General features: G+C 41.9%; 1 protein-coding gene across 2 annotated transcripts in view; it reads left to right on the top strand.

Annotated features, from left to right (window-relative positions):
- Positions 1–12,174, top strand: part of CRB1 (crumbs cell polarity complex component 1) — a 99,538-nt gene extending 87,364 nt beyond the window's left edge. The window contains exon 12 of one of the 2 annotated variants that reach the window (XM_040073201.2): positions 7,374–12,174. In XM_040073201.2, the coding sequence (XP_039929135.1) occupies positions 7,374–7,589 (216 nt within the window). In that variant the 3' untranslated portion in view covers positions 7,590–12,174. Of the gene's footprint in view, positions 1–1,669; positions 1,740–7,373 lie in introns of those variants that run through there. The other variant, XM_040073202.2, reaches the window with a different exon arrangement.
- The last annotated feature ends 2,164 nt before the right edge of the window (positions 12,175–14,338 follow it).

Here is a 14,338-nt window from a genome sequence, read left to right as displayed (position 1 = left end):
AATAGAAGACCACCTGAGCCACATATTGCTGCATGTTCCAGCAGTGAGGAGGGGGCACAGTGGTCCGATTTAAACACAGCACTGTTTAAAGGGATCTGGGAATGGTCCTGCAGCCCAGTGTGGGGAGGAGGAGGTCTGGCTAAACTGATCTGACTGGGAGATCAAGACTAATGTGAACAACACCCTTGCTTCACTGAAGTCTGCTTTACAATTTAGTTGCAACGCTTCAGAGAGCTCCGTCTCCAATCTCCAATTTCTTGCTCCGCTATAATTAGAACAAACTTCCTCATTAACTTCTGTAGTGTCACAACAGTGCAACTTCATGGGCCAGGAGGGAGGCTGTCAGAATTTCTTAATGAGGTGCTTTCTTCGCAAGCCCAGCTAAATCCTAGACTTCAATCATCTCCATCTTCTTAATTTTCTCACAGACTGCCACAGACGTAATTCTTCCATCATAGTAAAGATTGCATTTTTCTGATCTATAACTGGTCAAGCCAGATGACCAATTTATCATTATAGCAGCTAACATGAATTCTGCCTATGCTTTTTCCTTGATTTCAAGAACGGTCAGAAAACTAAAAGGAAGGAATCAAAACTGTCAGGTGTCAATTAAGACAAACTATTCAAACTACACTATATAAAAAACATATACTATAAAGAGGTTGTAGTGAACATAATTTCTTCAGAGACATTTCAAGAAAATATTCAGACAATAACACCCACAAGAGGAAAAAAAAAAAAGAAAAAAAAAAAATAGAAATCTAGAAGATCACCTAAAATCTTTCTTCAAGATGAACTGCCTAAATAGGGTGGATATTCTGCAAACATCAGAATCAGTCACCTAAGTTTTTTCTTCAGTGATGTCCACAGGGGCAGGTAGAGGACTCAAAGTCTCATTCAGGCCCTCCAGGCAGTGGGATTGTATTTCCCTGCACCTATCAGGAAAATAACTCAGAGGCTGATGTCAGAAACAGCAACAGCAATGCTGGAAATTCAAGATGATCTACAGCTCTTGATCTAATTCAGGGATATTTTCAGAGGGCTACAGAGGGAGGTGAGGGACAACAGGATAGCCTCCTCCCAGCGCACATAGGGTCAGTGGGAGAAGTTCCTAGGATGTGGAGAAAAAAGCAGTGATGCTACCTTGGGGTGTTTTCTTGCTTACGAAGGCACCAGAGCCAATTTGTGGCACCTTCAGGCCCCCCTGAACTGGAGCTCTGGGCTGGCTGACTGCAGCGGGATGCAGCCACACCTTCAGGCCACTCAGATCTTCTTCAGGTGTTCAAAGCTCCACAGCTGAATCTCTCAATTCACCACATCCTACAAACTGTCCCTTTTCTTACTCATAAAGGAAGCAAAACTAGTGAAAAGCCCTGCAGCAGTTGCTTTCTGCTTCTCAATCTGAGAGAATTCAAACACTTTTCTTACCAGATCATCCTGAAACTTGTTAGGCATCTGGTTTACAGTACAGCAAATACTGCACCTTTCAGGAATCACTTCAGGGAACAAGAGGAATGTCTATACAATACAACTGCCAGTTGTGATGCCCACAAGATGAACTGAAGAGTTCTGAGGTGTGCAGAAGGAAAAGGAGTTGGTGGTCTCACTGATGATAAACAGTGGAAAATCCGCTGACTTGCACTAAGTGCTGCTTCCTTTGTTGCCACAGGTACCAAAGCAGCAAGGAGTAAACTATTCAAGGACCTGAAAAATAACTGTGTATAGACCCACCCAAAGACCAGTGTCCACAGGGACAACAGCATGAAGCAGGAAACCAGGATAAACCATTAAAGGATAAAGCGATTAAAGAAAATAGGTGATGTTTATAAAATCTTAAAAATAGTTTGTCTTTTCCAGTGGCCTATGCAGTGTTTGGCTTGACGTGAATCTGTGCTCCCTAAATGAGTCCCAAACAGATGATGATGATGATGATAATTACTACTACTTCTCCTCCTACTTGAACTCAACCACCCAACAGCTCTTGGGACATGGTGGCTGGTGTTCAGCACAAACAGAGCAGCTACATTTTGCAGATGATGTGAACGAGACCAACAGGTCACAGCATGCTAAGGGGAAAAAAGGAAATCACAGAAAAAGGGACTTCATGTGCCACTCATTTAATGTACCTTTATTAGAACAAAGTCAATCTTAAAGTGGCCAAGATTTATGGCCACTTTATTGCTGTTGAAAATAAACTGTAGCCTCACAGGCTGGGGTTATCAATGCATCTTATGATAAGAGATTTGTGTGTGCCTGACTGGATTTCTCCTTGAACTACACAAATTACTGGATTTCTCACTGAACTACACAAATTCTTATTTGAATTCAGCCTGTAAGAGAAAGACGTTCCAATGAGATGGCTGTAGAACCTCTATGAAATAAACTCAGCATATCTACGGGCCTTTTAATCAAGTAAATGGCTTTTCTCTGGCTGCTCACTATTATCCCAATATGCCCCCAAACCATTTAAAGTAATTCTGACATGGATTGGGACTACTCAAGCCAATCATTACCACAGCAATTGGTTTTGATTTGGAGGCAGTAAATCTGGATGTTCTTACCGGGAATGAATTGATAACCTCATGCATGGTGCCAGGACTCAGGATCCAGAGACTTGGCCGGCAAAAGCTCCAGTGCACATGAGCAGGTGCAGAATTCCCAGAAAGCCCCACACATGGCAGGGAAGGGAATTCTCCAGGGTTTGTCAATCCCTGTGTTTTAAAGCGTGCGTTGATGTCCCTGGAGATGCCTCCAGAACCAGGCACATTCTGATCAAGCGCTGAAATGAAGGTGGGATAATCCTTCGTGCCCAGGCACAGAGGCAGCTCCTGCCTCCGGGGCACGCCACAGCTCCCACAGCCCACAGACACCTCCAGAGAACACCTCACCACGCACAGCCCACACAGCAGCACCCCGAGGGGGCACTCGCTGCCCCTCTCACATCCACTGCCATCTCTCTGCCACCACAGCTGCATCTCCCTTCCCTCTCCTGGTCCACCTCAGCCCTGGCATCCACGGCCGCAGGGCTCATCCCTGTATGGGCACAAGGCAGGATTAACTCAGCTGTGCAGATGTAAAACACACAGCAGCAGGAGGAGGAGGCCCTCTGCATCTGGGAGATGGCTTGCTTAAAGATAAGCAAACATACACTGGGTTGATAAATGCCCCTGAGCTCTGACTTCTGAACTGGGTCCTTCTTATTCAAAAAGCAGATCAAGGAATCAAAGCAGAACAATAAATCTATTTCCATAACCAAATGAAAAGCAAAACCCAGAGCTACAATGAAATGTCACTCTATTGGCTGATTTATTTTATGCAATCTAAATATTCTAAATAATTTAAATTTAATAGTTAAAATAAACCTAGAAAAAAATAAGCAATTTTGATGTGAACCCTCCAGTGAAAAGCCAAAAACTTGATTTTAGAAAAAGACATTTTTTGCCTGATTTTGCTCCCGTCTTTGCAGATGAAGCCATCCACTACATGAAAACTGAATTCAACCATGTTTTTTTCTTTCCTTTTTAAAAATGTTTGGCAAAATAAACTTCTCTTGCTCTAGCTGACATCCAAAGGTATATAAATAGAACATCCTAAAAAAATAACTTAGTGAGAAGCAGATAGACCTTCCAATGGTAGCAAACCTCATTTTGTTGGTATCATCTTGCCATCAGCATCCGTTACCACAAAGGATGCACCTTTGACTGGCAGCTCCTCTATATTAGGGGCCCTTAAAACTGTTCTGTCACCAACTACCTTCTAAACAGGCTCATAAGATAATTCAGGTTGGAAGAGCCCTCAGGAGGCCTTTCAGTCCAGCCTCAAAGTGCAATGAGAATCTCTAAGGTATTGCCCAGCTAGTTAATTAACCCTCCTTCATTTACCTTGCATATATTTAGTTATTCATAAGCGGTGCTGAAGTTATGTTCAGGGATAGCTGTGCTCACCACATGTTATTTATTAGCAAGAATTACTTCTGAGAGACAATCACAATATATGGGGGCAGGGGTGTAGCATAGGCTTCCCTAATAACAAAAGCTTTCAGCATAAAAATTAGAAACTTGTTTCTCTTCACAAGCTCCCAGGTGTTTTGTGGCGCTTTTTTTGTGCCAAGACAAAATGAAGTTTGTCTTGCTCTGTCCATTTCCTTTCCAGAGCTTTCCTCTTCTGCTTTTGAAGCTCCAGGCCAAAGAACACCACTTGCTTGGTACTCTGCAACAGCCTTGTGACAAACACCGAAAAACTGTGTGCTGCCATCTCCCAAGCACTCAGCTCAGCAGCCGGGTCTTAACCGGTTAATGTGGGGAAGGGAATTGTGATATGAGGCTGAAAAGTGATATTGGAGTGTGGTAGTCCAGTCCCTTAGGATGCGCCCCAGCCCCACAGCCAGGGGATCTGAGACATGAATGGAGCCCTGAGACGAGCAGCTACCCCATGAGCAGCCCCAGGGCACTCTGAATCATCCCAGAGGTTCACAGCCCAGACCCATCCATGGTGAAAGCACCAGCAAGGACTTGCCAGGAAAGCCAGCAGCACTGATACGGGACTTTTAATTTCAAACTTCATTTTTAGTGACCGCTCCCTTCCACTTTGCAAAGTACACAGTATGGCCCGTGACAGATAACCTCTTTTCCACTGTTTCAGCAGCACTAATATTACTAAAAATGCTGCTCAATCCTTTTATTTTTGGAATGACTAGTTACAATTATTTCAGTCTATCATCATCACCAAGCACGCAATGAACAGACTCTGAGATGACAGGGGACAGAGCTTTTCAGATATTTTTTTCCAGATCAGCCAGCTGATTTTCCAAATTAATTTAAACAATTCAGCCATTAATTACTACAGAAGCAGTTGATTTTGATGGGACCAGACTGCAGAGCCTTCTGGCAACTCTTGTTACCAGTTCAGCGCAACTGCTGAGGGGATACCTCATACTGGAAACTTTGGCAGGGAGCTGTGGGCTGATAAATGGGGGGACAGCACTGGAACATCAGGGGGTTTTGATCAATAGAATCCACCCGAAAAGATGAAGTAAAGGCCCCTTTTTCACATTTAGAAATTAGAAGCAATATAAAAGGCCCCTTTTTCACATTTAGAAATTAGAAGCAATATAGACATAGAAATAAAGTTACCTTATGTATCTGATCATGGTAAACCCCCAGCTCTCCAGACATTAAGCAGTAGGGTAGCATCTTTTACATATTGGCTCAGGATAGGTAGGATTTCTCGAATAAGTAACTATTGCAAAATGGACAAAAAAAAAAAATCCCTGTTATGATGATTTTAATTTGAGAATGACATTTAGATGTGTGACTCCATTTTAGCAAGTTGCAAGCTTTTTCTTCACCCCAATTCTTTGCAAAAAGTTCTTCTTTAAGATATTAAATTAATTTGAAGGTCATCATAATTGAAAAGATACCAAGAGATATGCTTGCAATGGGAATGGGAAGAGTGTGGATTGGGAAACTGGAGGCTGAATTCAGAAATTTCACATACCAGATGAGAGGCCATACCATCCATTTGCCTGTGGTAGTGAATTTCTCTTGCGAACGGCCTGTTCAACCCTAGGATCAGTGTTAACCTGGACTATCTCAGTCCTTATTTTCCCAAGGCAGGCAGTGAAAATAAAAGAGAGCTTCTGAGAACAAAAATTCCATTAAAAATTTGCTGCCTCTCTGAGACAAGAGGAACAAGGGTCATATAGTCCAACAGAGTACAGAGCAAAACTAGGATCTCAAATATGTCTGTAACACCATCCAAAGATGAAACAACCTTCCCAATCCAATCCAATTTAATAGACCAACATGCTTCATGCCACCTTGTTTTAGAGTAGTAGTCATTTGGTCTGACACCTGCATTATATTATTTCTATTGGGAGAAATGTATTTAAAATCACAGGGACCATATATTTAGCCATCAAGGACAGAGGAAAATATCCTAGTCGATTATTTATCCCCTGGAGAGAACCCCTGAGCCGAACTCGCTTTTATTATTATAGCAGACCTTTTACATCAGTGTGGAATTGGAGAGAGGAAAAAAAGAGGCAGGATTGTTTTAACATTTTCCCTCTGGCATTGTTGCTCTCTGGCAAAGGCATGAGGCCAGGGGATGCACACACAGAGCATCCACTTCCAGTGTATCCAGCGCTGAGTGCAAAATCATCCTCGTGCTCTGGACTGTGATTGCCCTTCCTTAGAAACGACGAGTAAGCAGGTCACTAAAATATCCTGCAACATGGAGCATCTAACTGGGAAACAGGCTCTGACGTGCTGTTTTCCGTTTCTAAATATTTGGGGATTTGAAAGTTCAGCCTCAAGCGCGCATTCATCTCAGGCAGTTCAGCTGTCACTTGAAATACAAATCAAAAGATGATGGATGGCAGAATGTGCCCAGAAGTTCAATTCCTGCTAGGGTCATTCTGTCCATAGTGGCCACTTTTCCATGCTAACCACATCACTTCATTGCCCTCCTCACCATAAGCAGTTTTTACACATGGAAGTGCATACATAGATGTGTACAATATATTCATCTACCAACTATAAAATTTGTCTGGTCTGAAGCTTTCCAGCTGAGAGATTGGTCTATGTGCACTCTGCCTTCTGACTTTATTACATTTCCCATTGCCACATGAGAACTGAGAAAAACCAAAAAATCAGAGCATTCCTATATTCATCCTGTACTGCACTGCTTATGTTTTGGTAGATGAACCTATGAAGCCTGCATGTGGAAGAGTTGCATTAATATTTTAAAACTTGTGAAAATATACAGATTATGCACCCTTGTGCAGCGTCTATGCGCTTATTTCACACAAACGTGCTGGTAGAAAAGTTTACTGCTAGGAATGTCTACAGAAACACTACATTTTACAATATTTAATGTAAGCAAAATTTCTATATATATAAGTATATATATATTCATATAAATTTCACTCCTCCAGCAAGATAAACAGAAACGTAACTGTTCAAATTAGCTCATGTTTAACTTGCAGTAGCAAAGACCAGCAATAGCATGCTCACAAGCAAACTAGGAATAACAAATTTTTATGGAAGTGATTAAATAATTGCTGAACTACTGCAGCCCACAGACACATTAACTTGCAGGTTATTTTCAAGGTAAGGAAGCTGTCAAAAGAAATGGGCCCTTACATGAAATTCATCTGCCTTGAACACTAAGCATCCAGTCATATTCTGAAGACTCCAAAGAAAAAAATGGAGGGGTTAATGTAGTTCCCCACAATAAATGGTGTTTCAGCAGTAACTCACCTATCTAAAGCCCTGTTCATCAGTGATTTCTGTTTTCCTCTCGGGGTAGCCCAAGCGCGTCTCAGGCTTCTCTTGGCGGCAATTATACTGCAATTATTTCCATCCCTGCAGCTGGCAGCTGACTTGATCTCGAGCGTCTTCACGGCCGTCGGCTCGGTGACGCTGGCCCTGCTGGCGGTGCTGTCCCTGGCCGTGGTGGTGTCCGCCGTCACGGCCAACAAACGGGCCACACAGGGCACCTACAGCCCCAGCCGCCAGGAGAAGGAAGGGTCCCGCGTGGAGATGTGGGACATGGTGCAGCCACCACCCATGGAAAGACTCATCTAGAAGAGAGCAAAGCCACTCCTCCATCCTCAGACAAGGCTGGAAGGGGACACTGTACATATGTTAGATATATTCATTTTTGTTCTGATAAATATAACAATGATTTTTTTTTTTTCCACTGCTGTCCTTTTAAGTATAGTGAACCAATGACATTTATCATTGCTTTGGACCAGGCCATCCAAGGACAATTTTTATTTGCACTGGAAACTCTACCCTTGATAATCAGCAGTAGGCATTATGGACAGTAAAGGCTCCTGGGATAAATGAAACTGCCTGTCCTGGACACCACACGGATAACAGCTTCTCCTTTGGCTGCCTAGCAATCACTGCTGCAGAAGATGACGCAGACAAATCAACTAAGCCAGTAAAAAAAAAGACATTGTAATTCTATTATCAAAGGGTTTAGCACTAGAGCTGTGTCTCAGTGTATCTTCTTTCATCTGTTAATCAGGGCTTAAAAGGAAGCTGTGTGAAAACTCTCCAAAATAAATGCTTCAAATCTGTTTTTCTTCCTTCTGGTTCTTCCATTTTACTTGCTGCCCCTTCACCTGCTACTAAAATGAAGGTAAAAAGAATTTCAGTTCCCACAAAAATGCATATTTCTCTTAGGATAAAAGACTGTGGCTCAAAATACCCAGTGGGCAGAACCTGACCTGTTAGGAGACGTGAAATCTAAATATCCTAAACAAATTGTGTGCATCCACACTACTGCCTATTTGCTATCATAATATTACCCAATATTATAATAGGTCCCTTTTAAAAAATTATTGCTTCTCACATTCCAGCATACATTGGCTGCCAAAAACCATGCTCAGAAATGTCTCCTAAAGCTCATGGAAAATACCAGGAAACAGGCACAAGTGGCCTACAGGTAGAACATTGGCTTGAAAATAATTAGGAAAAATTTGGTGCTTCTCCTGGAGCACAGACTTCTCGTAAGATCATGGGCAAATAAATTTTTATGCCTCAATTTTCCTCTTTTGAAACAGGGATAATCCTGTTTAACTACCTCATAAACCTCAGCAGCAAAAGGATTGCTTTGTCGAAAAAGAAACAAATGCATGAAATGTAATGGAGAAGCTTGGAAGAAATCTTGTAATGAAACAGACAATTACACAGGTGTAACAAAAAATCACAAACAAAAAATCACATTGACACATAATGCAATGAAACAAACATTTGATACAAAGAAATCTTGTGATGAAACAGACATTTGAAAATATAAATTGACAGTTGGACTCAGTGATCAAAAAGGTATTTTCCAGCCTTAACAATTTTATGATTCTCTGTGCCAAAAATGCTCGCAGGTCAAACAGGGTTTTTGGAATGCAGAGGCAAAATTTAACTGTAACCCACACAATCGATTTTAAGATGTAGTCAAGTAATTAAATCACAAACATTGCTCCCACACAAACTGAACCCACAATGAGGAGGCAACAGAGTGGAAAGTCCATGAAGGCCTTTCTTCCTGCACTTCAGCTTACATGTGTCCACAGTGGTGAAATATCCCAGACACATCAACCCCCAGATGATTATTCCAGGAGCTGCATAACAGAGTACACACACATTCAGTATCCAAGAGTTTAACTCATCTTTTCGATGAATGATCAATTCATAATTCATTTTGGATGACCCCTTAAGGGATTACTGAAGATCAGTGCCACTCCCATTTATTTCTGTATTAGATGATTAGCAGTAACTATGGTAGTAAGCACATTCAGGACTTTTTGCAGTCCTCACCAATATCTTTCAAAACAAGGCACCACAGAAAATGTGAGTGGATGGTTGGATTCAAGCTGAATTAGAAGAGCAGAACGTAGTCACAGCAAAAATACACAACAGATTTTATTCCAGCCAAATTTACAGCTTTACTACTGAAGCTTATTATTTTGAATGCATTTGCTGTTGTACAGCTGCAGTCTAAATTCAGAAAATTCAAAAGACAGCTGAGAAAGACTGGAAAAAATAAGTTACTAAAATTATTATAAAAGAGAGCAGAAATTCTTTTCTCTGGATCTTTTCAAATCATGGCTTTTTGCAATTACAGATGCAGTAGCCTTTAACTGAAACTTGATTTAGCCCAGCTTTTGCCCCATGAGACACTACTGAGGCATAGCAAAGCACACTGTAAAGTTTGTTAGGTGTGATAATTTCTAGAAAGATACATAAACACCAGAAGGGAAAAAAGGAAGCAATTGACTCAAAGAGTGTCCAGTCTGAGGCACTAAGTTTACACGCCAAGTAAACGAGACAGCAGAGAACAGCATGTGAAGATGAGAGACCACAAGTGAAGCAGATGTTATTTGTGTGGATTCTTACACGTGTGGGGTTTTCCTCACTCACAACAAAGCTGTGAGAGACCCAGAGACAAACCATGCCAAGAAAGTGGCCAAGTGGGCAAGGACATGGCAGGCTGTGAAAACAAGGGGGCAAGAAGTGAGTGAGGAAGAGAAGCCTGGGAAAAGCTTGGGGACAGCAAGCTCTGAACACCAGGGCAAATCTGAAGAATTAATTAGGCCCAAGCAGCAGAAACGGCACTGGACTAACAAAGTGGATGCAAAGAAGATGCTTCCACACACCTGCTTTATGCTCTTGGTTGTCTGGTCAATGAGCTCAACTGAGAGAACTGATAGAGCTCTCAGGGAACAGCAGAGATGGAGAAAGAAAAAGAGAAATTAGCTCATATCAGAAATGGCAGCACAATGGTTATAATAAAGATCTAACTTTGAAGTCTGCCCTTACTGGAGCAGGAGGTCGAACTAGATGACATCAGAAGGTCCCTTCCAGGCTTAATTATCACCTTATCCAAGGAAAAAGGACAAAAGGGAGAAAGCAGCTGAAGGTGGATGCAGTTTGCAAGGAGAGCTAACTTGAAGGAATGCACAAGGAAAGACAGAACAAGAATAAGGAAGCAGCTGAAGACTAAATCTTCTCTGTGGCTTGACTTTCTGGATGAAATTTAGGAGACAGTTGAAAAACAATTTGTAGAGATGCAATAAAATATTCCAGAAAGTGTTGCCACAGAGAGAATCTTTAGGGCTGAGCAAGATACCCAGGAGCGTGAACAGACGAAGGAAGAGGCAGACAACATGAAAGCCTTCACATAGACCAAAGAGAGTTCAGGAGGAATATGCTCCTAGATAATTAAAAAGACACTCATAAAAGCACAACAAAGAGAAAAATCTTGCTGCAAAATACGAGTGTGGTTTGTAGAAAGTAAGTCAAGGAGACAGAAGGCAGGGGAAAAACCTTTAAACTAAGATTAGAGTAAGTTGTGATTGCTGTCAACCTCGGTGGAGAGGAAGTGATAAAAGTAAGAGTGGTGGAAATTCACAGAAAAATGAGAGAAGAGGAAATGAAAGTAAATGGCGCTTAAGGGAGGTGGAGGCAAAAGCTGGATCACAGCAAGGGGGAAGCTGGACTTTCACAGCAGTGAGGCCAAAGAAACAGTGGGAGGGTGATGGCGAGTCAGGAATGAGAATTACCTACTGAAGCAGATCTGTGTAGGGCACCTCACCAGGAGCATGTTTTACTTCAAATAGGGATTAAAATGTGAAATATTTAAAACTCCATGATCTTATAAGCAACAAGCAAGGAAACACCCATAAGGCAACAAATGTCATTTCCAAACACACTTCCTGATAATCTGAATGAACAAAGAAACAACCAAAGGCAGCAGGGAAATAGATGCTGCAGCTGAAAATGCTCAATGGCAGCCTGGAGAAGCACAAAAAAGTCCTAAAGCTGCCACTTCATGAACATGCTATAGCCACCATAATATGCATGGTTACGATGACTGACCCTTCTAGGCCATGTCTTAAACAGGGAACAAGAGCTAAAACAAAAAAGAATCCTTTTAAAGAGTGCCTAATAACACCCCTGATGAAATTTAACCCACAGATTAAGACTGAGATAGCAGATGCCAAGGTATTTTCTGCTTCTCAGCCCAGGGGTTTACTAGAATCTATGGAAGTACAGACATTCAGGGAGGAGCAATAACATCTAGGAGTTGTGGAGAGCATGTGTGCTGCTATAAGGTGAAAATATTGGAATTGGCTTCTGCTTCCCAAAAAAGCACTGGTAACTTCTACTACTGTGGCGGGATCTCCACATAAAAGACTTAAACTACTTCAGAATTCCATTTGTTTAATCTCTCTCACTATTTGACGCAAAAGCTTAAGGTATAATATATTATTCATGATCACTTGCAACCTATCCATTAAAGAAAAAAAAACCAAAAAACTGCTCAATAAACTCCCAAGCCTTACATATTTAACCTTCTCTTCATGTCTAATAGCCTTCTACAAAGAAAGAGAGGGTGCTAGGTTACAACATATGGTCTGCTCTGCACCAAATCCCTCCAAAGATACTCAGAGGCAGCGGAAGGATGAAGCAACTTACCTTTCATGGTTCATTCCCTTTTCCTTGGAAAAAGGTGGCACCCCATCTGTGAAACAGTGAGCACTACCTTGCATTATGTGCCTTCTCTGTTATATGTAAAATTTAATGTTCCTTCTCTAGATGTACATAATATGTTCATAGTTTAGATGATGCATTCATATTACTGTTTTGCTCTGTACAGGATCAAAATGACTAATAAATAAGGATTATAGCAAAGCCTGTATTGTTTTTACTTTATGGAATTCTTTCATCATGCAATTACAAAGGAAATGATCCCCTGATCAGAACTATATTTACAGTTTAAGAAGTCAAGTTTGCCATTAGAAATCAAGTGATCAAGAAACATTTTCCATACTTGGGAATGAGATGAACAGTGGGGGCTGCCAGCCTCAGCACTGCCATCTGCACCACCCTCTGCTGCAGCCACACCGACCCACAGCCCTGGACTGTCAAAAGGACGTGTTTGTGCCAGATCCCAAGGTGGCACAAACCACCACAACCCCACAGAAGCTAATTTATACAGGCTGAGAAGCACATGCTCTGTTTTTGAAATTACTGCCGTCTTTCCAGCACTCTGGATGAGCACAGGCAGAAAAGTGGCAGAGCTATAAGGATTTTCTTCACTTAAGGTAAGTCCCATTTTCTGCTCTCTTCAAAAGCCTTTGTGTTACTTTTCAATAAAGATCAATGACCTTGGAAGCCAAGAGTCCTATTGCCTCAAAAGCATCAGCACCCTGACAGGGTGCCCTGGGAGCAGTCCAGCTCCTCTGCAGCCCAGCTGCAGAACAGGACACCTCCAGGTGAGACACAATTCCTTCCCTCTGAGCAGTGCCCAGCCCCAGTGGCCTGGGAGCAGCTGACTTCCCCAACAGCAGAAACTGAGGAGGCAGCACCTAAAGAAACCAGCCCCAACAGTGAAAAGATGCCTTTGAGGCCAGGGCCATTCTGCCTCTCACTTCTTGTCCCTTCCATACTCTGCACACTCTCTTTCCCAGCTGAGGTCTCCCATTCCCACATTCTTTTCCTCTGATCCCCTTGGAAGAGGCATCTGTGCTCACCCCAGCCCTCTTAAAGGCCTGTCATGAAGGCAAAGAGGTTGCTAAAAATTCTCTTGGCAACAACAGCTCATTTTGCAGAAATGATACACCCAGGAGAGAAGGTGAATGTGAATTTTTGCAAGAATTTTTTTTCTTTTTTTTCTCAGTAGGTTGGCATGTAACCAACCAAACTCAAGCAGCATCATCCTTTCCTGCAGCCAGAGCAGCCATTGTGCACCCAGGGCAGGGCACTTCAAGCACTCCAAACAACCACAGGATACTTTGGTGAATCCAAATCCATTGAGGTATTACTCTTATCTCCTTCTTCGATAAGTGTACGTCAGCCACTATTTCCTTGTCACAGATTCCCTATGTAGAACTGTGTGCCAGGAGTTATGTTAAGCATAATTAGATGGTTTTTTAAAAATAATTTTCCAATCCTTTTGTTTTTTGGACATCTAAATAAAAGTTTGCATATTCTTCAAAAGCACGGGTTAAAGCAGGAGAATCCAAGTGTGTTAAAGGGATTTCTGGATAAGAGTATTTAACTGCCTAAATCAATAGAATTTCTCAAGCTGAACATGAGAAACATCTCCAAAACCATGAAACTCACATTTGCCAATATTTTAGTAACTGAATGTTGTTAAGACCTCTCTCTCCAAAGACGATCATGATCCGGCCTTGTGGGGTTTAAATAGAAAACACTGCTTTTCTGTGCCCTCTGGAAGAAGAACACCATCACCAAGGATTTGTTTCACTATGCCTCAAGAAAGCACAAAAATTCTTACTCGTTTCAACAAAATAGAATTATCCTTCTATTGAGTACAACTGAGTGATCTGAAACTTTCAGAGTACATTTCACAGACTTACAGCTATGATGTCACACTACTTTTCCAGCTGCAGCCATTCTCAGGTGGGGAACCCTCTCCCTTCTCCCACCTCAAAACACACCTTCTGCTCCTGGAGGACACGAGGAAGCATCTGGCCCATCCAGGTTTCTGGCCAGTGATTAGCTAAGCCAGAATTTTTTGTCATTGTCTATATCTGGCTAGTGATTATTGTTCCCACAGATGCCAATTAATAATAAACCTCATCTAATTTACGGTATTAAATAAATAGTTGACACACTTTTTAAAAGGTCCATAATAAATACAGTCCCATAGCAGCAATCTTGTCTCCAGATAAGAGACAGCAAAGCCTTTTTCCCAGCCCCAAATGTCTGCACTATGTTTTATTTAACATAAGCCCCAAGTCTCACTGCAGGACAAACCTTACATGTGTAATGTCACATAACATCAGGAATCACGGATCAGA

This window comes from Hirundo rustica, chromosome 9 (assembly GCF_015227805.2).
Source record: "Hirundo rustica isolate bHirRus1 chromosome 9, bHirRus1.pri.v3, whole genome shotgun sequence".
NCBI lineage: Eukaryota > Metazoa > Chordata > Aves > Passeriformes > Hirundinidae > Hirundo > Hirundo rustica.
The sequence above is the reverse complement of the archived record's forward strand: the minus strand, read 5'-3'. Positions and strand labels throughout refer to the sequence as shown.